Here is an 8,700-nt window from a genome sequence, read left to right as displayed (position 1 = left end):
TCTTGAAAATATCCCATAGATTCCATATGGGGTTCAGGTCAGGCATGTTGGCTGGCCAATCAAGCACAGTAATATCATTGGAAGTGGTTTTGACACTGTGGGCAGGTGCTAAAGTCCTGCTGGAAAAGGAAATCAGTATCTCCATAAAGCTTGTCAGCAGATGGAAGCATAAAGTGCTCCAAAATCTCCTGGTAGACGGCTGCATTGACTTTGGACTTGATGAAACACTTGATTTCCACACATTTGATTTCCAAATGAAATGCAAAGTTTACTTTCATCTGGAGCACTGAGCAACAGTCCAGTTCTTTTTCTCCTTAGCCCAGGTAATGACCCTTGTGAAGCTCTCCCAAGTGTTTGAATCGGCTTTGCTTGACGGTATTCTCAAGCTTGCGGTCATCCCTGTTGCTTGTGCACCTTTTCCTACCCAAGTTCTTCCTTCCAGTCAACTTTGCATTAAATATGCTTTGATACAGCACTCTGTGAACAGTTGCTCTTTCAGTAATGACCTTCTGTGTCTTACCATCTTTGTGGAGGGTGTCAATGATCGTCTTCTGGACCATTGCCAAGTCAGCAGTCTTCCCCATTATTGTGGTTTCAAAGAACAAGATATACCTGGAATTTATACTGTAGGGATAGACTTTTGTGACTTTTGGGATAGATTTTTTTTCATCAGATTTAATGAAGCTCAAATAGAAATATTCAAATTTTTTCAGATACTGTGTTTTTTTTTTCAATATTAAAACAAAAAAAAACTTTTGAAATTTTTTACTTTACCTGTAATGAATCTAGAATATATGAAAGGTTCACGTTTTGAAATGTTACAAAAAAAAGAACTTTCACGATATTCTAATTTTTTGAGATGCACCTGTATAATATAATAAAAAAATATACAAATATAATATAATCAAATATAAGTTTTTGTTAAAAATTAGCAAGCCCAACTCTGGTGACAAAAGTAACAATGCATTACTTTCCATCAAAAGCAATTTAGTAAAGTAATGCAAATAGTTACTTTTTTATGGAGTAACACAATATTTTAATGCATTACTTTTAAAAGCAACTTTCCCCAACACTGGTCACGTCAGTGTCACATGATCCTTCAGAAATCATTAGAACATGCTGATTTGCTGATCAAAAAACATTGTTTTATTATCAATGTTGAAAACATTGTCTTTACTGTCACTTTTCAGCAAGAATGCAGTAAATTGATCAAGTTTTCATTTCTTTGAAAAGGAAAAATCTTGCTGTCTCCAAACTGAGCTTTTGAACAGCAGTGTACATGCAGTCTCAAGCTTTCATATTTTGTCATGTGAAGTTAAGGTGAGTGCCACTGGATTGATTTTTACTGTTTATTTTCCCTCCTGTGTGTGAGCAGAAAGAGCCACGTCGGCGCAGCTATAACAGCACTCTGACGATTCCTCATGTCGTGAGGCCTGTGGAGGAAATCACTGAGGCTGAACTGGACAACATCTGTGTCAATGCCAGAGAGAAGATTTACAACCGGGCCACTGTAAGTCTCCTTCAGCATGATGCTTTTACCATCACAACAGCTGTTCCATACCCAAGCCTTCATTTCTCCGCTCGTTTGAAGCGCTGCAGACTCTTCATGAGTGTGTGGGCTGTGCTTTTGTCCGACAGGGATCCACCTGCCATCAGTGTCGGCAAAAAACAACCGACACCAAGACCAGCTGCCGCAACCCAGAATGCGTGGGAGTTCGTGGGCAGTTCTGCGGGCCTTGTCTCAAGAACAGATACGGAGAAGACGTCCGTGATGCCCTCCTGAGCCCGGTTAGTGATGTTTTCCATTCAGTCTTATGCACATTGTGAAAGCAGAGAAACAGTTGTGACTAGCTAGTTTGTTTCCACAACAATGCATTGTACTATGGTGGTTAATCAGCAAGTTACGTCGTTGTACGGGAAACACACCCCAGATCAGCTAGCATTTTTCTAAGTGGTTGGATGGTGTTGCTGAAATGTTGTTTTCTTCTAGGAGTGGCTTTGCCCCCCGTGCAGGGGTATCTGTAACTGCAGTTTCTGCCGCGCCAGAGAGGGCCGCTGTGCTACAGGTGTGCTCGTGTACCTGGCCAAATACCACGGCTATGACAATGTCCACTCCTATCTGAAAAGGTAATGGGATTTTGTAGTAACTTAATTTTTGTTGTACTATAATATGAATGCTGTAACTATAAATATGCAGCTGTGTTCCAAAAATCTACACTACCAGTCAAACGTTTTTGAACGGTAAGATTTAATCATTTTATTTTTTTTAAGAAGTCTCTTCTGCTCAGCAAGCCTGCATTTATTTGACCCAAGGTACAGCAAAAGCAATAAAACTTTGAAATATTTTTACTATTTAAAATAACTGCTCTCTATTTGGATAGATTTTAAAATGTAATTTATTTCTGTGATGCGCAGCTGAATTTTCAGCATCATTACTCCAGTCTTCAGTGTCACGTGATCCTTCAGAAATCATTCTGATATGCTGATTTTTTTTTTTTAAATTTCAGGTTTCTTTGAATAGAAAGTTTAGAAGAAAAGCATTTATCTGGAATATCTTTTGTAACATTATAAATGTCTTTATCATCACTTTTGATCAATTTAAAGCATCCTTGCTAAAAAGTATTAATTTCTATAATTTCTTTCCCAAAACAATTGTACTGAATCCAAGCTTTTGAAAGGTATAGTGTATTATATTACAAAAGCTTTTTATTTCAGATAAATGCTGATCTTTCTATTCAAAGAATCCTGAGGGAAAGAAAAATGTACTCGACTCTTTAATATTGATAATAATGAAAAATGTTTATTGAACAGTAAATCAGTATATTAGAATGATTTCTGGAGGATCATGTGACACTGAAGACTGGAGTAATGATACTGAAAATTCAGCTTTGATCACAGGATTAAATTACATTTTACAATATATTCAAATAGAAAAGTAAATTAAAATGGTAAAATGTTTCACAATATTACTGCTTTTGCGGTATTTTGGATCAAAAAATGCAGGCTTGGAGAGCAGACGAGAATTATTAAAAAAAAAACATTACAAATCTTACTGTTCAAAAACTTGTAGTGTATGTGCTGCCTCTCTAGACTGCATTTTAAAGCCATTTTATGTACACTACTCACTAAATTTTGGGAGTTATTTTTCATGTTTTGTCAGTCACTTGGCTTTCAGGTGAATCTATGAAAGTGTGACCGTGACCTCTGACCTTTCTCCACAGTTTAAAGAAGGAACTGGAGGAAAGTGAATAAAATGGTTGCCATGTTCGGCGGAGTCCAACCATAACTGACGTCGTCCTCAAGTGTCTGAATTATGTGATTCTCGGAGCTTTAACCCCTTAAACCTGCTGCAGGTTCAATCTGGGTAGACCGTTATGAGTTGTCTACATGAAATCCTTAAGTTTGCATTGTTTTAAATGTATAATTTTTCAGAGTGAGTGTTTTTATCTCTGTACTGTATTGGAAACTTTGGAAATTGTTGGCTGCAATACTTGTTGTCTTTGCTGTTTTTAACCCTGATTTTTCCAGTCTGTAGGTTCTTTAGACGCTGTTATAACTGCACAATGTACTGCTGTCATACTTGAATAAAATTTGTGCTTTTTAAGTTCTGTTCTCTTTGAGTCAATGGAGGGGAAAATTTGTTCATGTTGGTTTTGTTCTTTGAAAATCTTTTATACCATTTTTATTTATTTATTTTTTTAACAAGTTGTGTAATGTTAATGTTTTCCGTTACAGCTTCAATAGATGTATTTAATAATTATAAATAAAGATTAGTGCTGTCAAATGATTAATTGCATCCAAAATAAGTTTTTGTTTGCATATGTTGTGCTGTTTATTTTTATTATATGTAAATACACACATGAGTTTATATAGAAAATGTTCATATAATAAATATTTATATGTAATATAAATTACATGAATATAAATATATACATGTAAATAGTTTTAAAATATATACTGTATGTGTGAATTTATATATGCATAATAAACACACAGTGCACACATGTAAACATCAACGTTTATTTTGGATGCGATTAATCGTTTGACAGCACTATATATTTTTCTATATATGTTAAGCTCTAATATTTTTGGGGGGTAGAATATCCAATGTGTCTGTTAAATGACACTGACATAGTCTTTATTTTACGGAGTTTAGTTTTTAAAAATATTTCTTAAAGTGAAACTTTTTCTACTTTATAAAAAATATTGATACTTTTTCAAAAAAATTGGTTTTGTTGAGAAACTTGGCAGTTAAATTCTCAGGACAGTTGTACTAACTTGATATTTTCCATTTCATGTAAACAATAAAAGAGGTGTGTTTATAGACTGACACAAAAAAAATAGCATCAGGGTTTTGAGTTCCCATATTTACCAAATTAATGGAAACCTCCTCTTACATCAGAACAGCCCCTGCCAAACATTTCATATTACAGCAGTGAGTCCGCCTCGACATCTATTTCAGCAGAAATTCAATCAGAAAGGAATATTGTGGTGATTTGAGCATGCCCTTCGCTCTTGCCCCTCTGTGCCCCTGTGGGTTAAGAGGGCATAAGGAGGGGGGCTATTACCCCGACCCCTTAACAGGAGCCCTGCAGAGGAGAGCAGAGCGCTGTGATATACTGCAGTCTGCTCGTGTCCCTCATTAGAGAGCTGCCACTAATGGTGTGGAAATAATTAGCAGACTCTAATGGGAAATCTTATACCTGTGAATATTTTTTCCCTGTTAAAGCTCTTTCATGACCCTCCGCTCACATGTTCTTTGCTTTTTTCCTTCCTCTCATTCAGATCGCCACAGACTTAACGATTTTCTGACTTTAAACCCTGCTTTAGTATTATGCAGCTTTTGGGCATTCATAGCATGCTGTTGTATGTACTGTAAGTACCATTACCATCATTGTACCACTAATTAAGTTTGTGGGAGGGTGCTGTGTGAAGCTGTGGACAGTGATAGACAACGCTATCTCACGACCAATTCGTACGTATTTTACGAGGTGGCTAATTTGTACGAATTTGTACGACCTCACGCGTACGATTTTGTACGATTTGTCTAAACCCCAGTGACGGGTAGGTTTAGGGGCGGGGTTAGATGTAGGTAACTCGTACAAATTCTTACAAATTGTGCAACTCGTAAAATACGTGTGATTTAGCAAAAAACTTATAGATTTGTACGAGTGAGGTCATACGAATTAGCCACCTCGTAAAATATCTACGAATTGCTGTGAGATCGGGCTGCGATAGATGCTTTCTTACTAGTGCTGTCAAATGATTAATCGCGATTAATCGCATCCAAAATAAAGGTTTTTGTTTACATTATATATGTGTGTGTACTGTGTATATTTATTATGTATATACAAATACACATACATGCATGTATATATTTTAGAAAAATATGTTACGTTTATATATTAAGTATATTTATACATTATATAAATTACATTAATATAAATATATACATATAAATACATGTAAATATTTTCAAAATATATGCGGTATGTGTGTGTATTTATATATACATAATAAATATACACAATACACACATATATTATGTAAACAAAAACTTTTATTTTGGATGTGATTAATTGTGATTAATCATTTGATGGCACTATTTCTTACCCAAGGTGTCCACAGTACACATGAATTGTTAGTCTTGTTGAACATCATGAGATCTTGATCAGTGGTGCAGGTGGATCAAGGGGCACCTGCAGGAATTCATCTGAGGGTATGGAAAAAATGGAAGATTTAAACACTAAAAAGTTAGATATAAGCTCATTTTACAAATGTAACTCTTGAGAGAACTGTTAATTTTCCTGATTATTAGTTTTAGCAATCATGTAACTCTTGCACTTCTGTAAGACTTCAGACCAGACGATCACTGAGGTATCAGTCCACATAAGCAGAACGAACATGTCTATACACGTCTAAAACATTTTAAAACGCAACGAAACGGACAAAAACCTCTATCTAGTATGTTCACATATAGGAAAACAACTGAAAAACAGAGCGCGTATACATACACTTTCGCTGTGAATGGCCACATTCACGTGAATCAGTAGTAGGCCTAACTACATTTTCTCTATGTTACCTCTTGAAAATTAGCTTTGCTTAAGTATGCACTTCATCCAGCGTTGTTTGTCCTGTGTTCTTAAGTATCTTGAAACCAGTGTTGGGGAGTAACTAGTTACATGTAATGGAATTTAAGTAATTTAATTACAAAATAAAAGTAACTGTAATCTGTTACAGTTACTAAGAACAAAATGTGTAGTTAAATTAGTTACTAATGAAAATTTTAACAATTACAAAGGACACTCAGACATGCACATTGATTTCTTTCCCAAATTGTATGTTTATTCGATAATTTGGGTTTATTTTTTAAGATTAACTGTTTTTTTCTCCAAAGCATTGTTGTGCCAGTGTCTCATAGTTATTAAACTATATCTTATTAGGATTTTAAATCAGTTGGCTATTTAACATCAGAACGAACTCAAAGTAAAACAAGGTGCTAAAGTCTGATTTTGCGGTGGCTGTGTTTTAAAATTGAATTTTTATCATCTTAATTCACGTGATGAAAGATTTTAAAAGTTCAGCATTTGGCAGTAATCAGTGTTGAGCATTACTGTAAGGTTAACCCTGCCTGCTTTAAATGTTTCAAAATGAATAATGAGAAATTTAGAAAAGTAATCGAAAAGTAGGCTAATCAAATCAGTTACATTAATAAAGGAATTGAAATAATTACACTACTTATTACATTTCAAATAGGGTAACTTAACTTGTAATCTGTAACCTAAAACATTTCCAAAGTAACCTTCCCAACACTGCTCAAAACTGTCTGATTGTTTTCCTGACTGGGAAATGATTGATGAATGATTCGGTGAGCGGTCCGAATCAATCCGAATCGATTCAGAATGATTGAGAAACCCGATTAACCGAATGAATCAAAAGAATGACTGATTCAATGACTGGCATCGGTTCAGTAAACATAAACACGGGACACAGATGATAGAGTTTCTCAGGTCAATTTCGAAGACATAGTTTCAACAAAGTTTTCTGATTTGTTTTCTTCTATTTTATTTTCTGACGACGCTATCACAGTTTTTACAGTATGTTATTTTGTCAGGAATCACTGGCACAGTGGTGCTTTGTCTAATGACACGCCTTTTCTGGTCTCTGTCAGTGCAGGCTAGTTCCCTCTCATAGGCTCACTTCGATGCTGCGATGACTACATGACTGGCTGCATTGTGACTGCAGCATAAAACATTATTGTGCACTAGAGATGCTGGGTGCTTCATGCTACCAAGCAGTGGTTTGCATGACTAATTACTCTGTTCTTTTCAGCTCCGCTGTTGCATTGAGTTGTAACTGTGTATGAACATGGGTAACCTACAAGTGCTTGCCTCTCTATCAGCTGTTCCGCCGCTCGTTGCGTTATGACGTCATCGCAGCATCTCGTTCCCCTATTCAGGGAATCAAGGTTACATACATAACCGAGATGTTTCATGCCCATTTCCCCCAGAATGCTCAGTTTTTAATTCTGAGAGTAAATCTGCAGGAAACAAACGCTTCAAAAGTATTTATTTGCATAATAAAGATGCACTCGAAAATACTGGTATTAAATACCAATGATCATCCACTTTAGGGTGATGAATATTTAGGGAAATAATTGTTTACGACGCTCGAGCGTCGAGCTGATCTGGTAATCAGGCTATGAAATACAATATTTATTCATTAGAGCGAACTTAATGAGGCCTCGCGGCGCTAATTATGAAAAGCAGCGTAGCGCTAAATGAGCGCAAGAGAGATGGCTTGTGCGAGGGAGCGCGGGCTTTTCTTACCTGTTTCCCGCGCTGCGGGGTCAGTGTTGGGCATCTGCGTGATTATATGCGAGGGCCCCATAAACACTGCAGCATTGCAGCACAGTCTGGCAGAGGCAGGAGTGGCCCTAACTGCTGCTGTATCCGTGATTAATAATTATGTGGAATATTGAGTATTTATTATGGGCCCTTTTCATTGCACATTGTTCAGATGTGTGCTTCTGTTTGCCTGTTGAGAAGAGAGACCAGAAGAGCAAATTGCTCACACAATCTCCCGCTGTTAAACATTGATTGAAAGAGCAGGAGGAAGAGAAGGGGTGAAATTAGATTTCTAGCTAGAACACAGAGTATAATAAGATATATATTTCACTTTAATAAAGGGATTAAAGAATTTAATGCACTAAAATAGACTAGGATGCATCTTATGCTCCTTTAGGTTTCACACTGACAGTGAATATCTTCTATTCACAGAACACTGCCTTAAAAACTACATCTATTACTGTTAACAGTTTATTACTGTTTACTGTTATTATAACAACAATAATAATAACCATCATCACTATCATCAAAAATAATCAATAATAATGTTTTTTTCACTGATAAATGTAAACAATTCTTAAGAATAGCAAGCATTATTACAGTTTATGCAGTATGTTTACTGTGCACAGTTTGCAAATTTTCTGTATAGATGCATAAAATGGTAAAAAAAAAAAAAAACTGTCCCATGAGTTAAACTTTCCATTTGCAATGTGACTATGAACAAAGGCAATTACAGTCAAAAATGTAACCTTTATTTTAATAATATATTTTTTCACAACAACAGTAATAATAGGCTAATTATTATTATTTGGTGGTGTTTATTATTATTATTATTATTATTATTATTATTATT

General features: G+C 35.6%; 1 protein-coding gene across 2 annotated transcripts in view; it reads left to right on the top strand.

The window, feature by feature from the left end:
* Positions 1 to 3,632, top strand: part of LOC107657370 (cell division cycle-associated protein 7-like) — a 7,543-nt gene extending 3,911 nt beyond the window's left edge. For both annotated transcript variants that reach the window (XM_016445415.1, XM_016445416.1), the window contains exons 7-10: positions 1,376 to 1,510; positions 1,639 to 1,788; positions 1,991 to 2,127; positions 3,222 to 3,632. In XM_016445415.1, coding sequence (XP_016300901.1) covers positions 1,376 to 1,510; positions 1,639 to 1,788; positions 1,991 to 2,127; positions 3,222 to 3,252 — 453 coding nt within the window. In that variant the 3' untranslated portion in view covers positions 3,253 to 3,632. The remainder of the gene's footprint in view (positions 1 to 1,375; positions 1,511 to 1,638; positions 1,789 to 1,990; positions 2,128 to 3,221) is intronic.
* The last annotated feature ends 5,068 nt before the right edge of the window (positions 3,633 to 8,700 follow it).

Source organism: Sinocyclocheilus anshuiensis, unplaced genomic scaffold, assembly GCF_001515605.1.
Source record: "Sinocyclocheilus anshuiensis isolate Anshui unplaced genomic scaffold, SAMN03320099.WGS_v1.1 scaffold355, whole genome shotgun sequence".
In the NCBI taxonomy this organism is placed as follows: domain Eukaryota; kingdom Metazoa; phylum Chordata; class Actinopteri; order Cypriniformes; family Cyprinidae; genus Sinocyclocheilus; species Sinocyclocheilus anshuiensis.
This window is presented reverse-complemented; position numbering and strand designations above follow the sequence as displayed.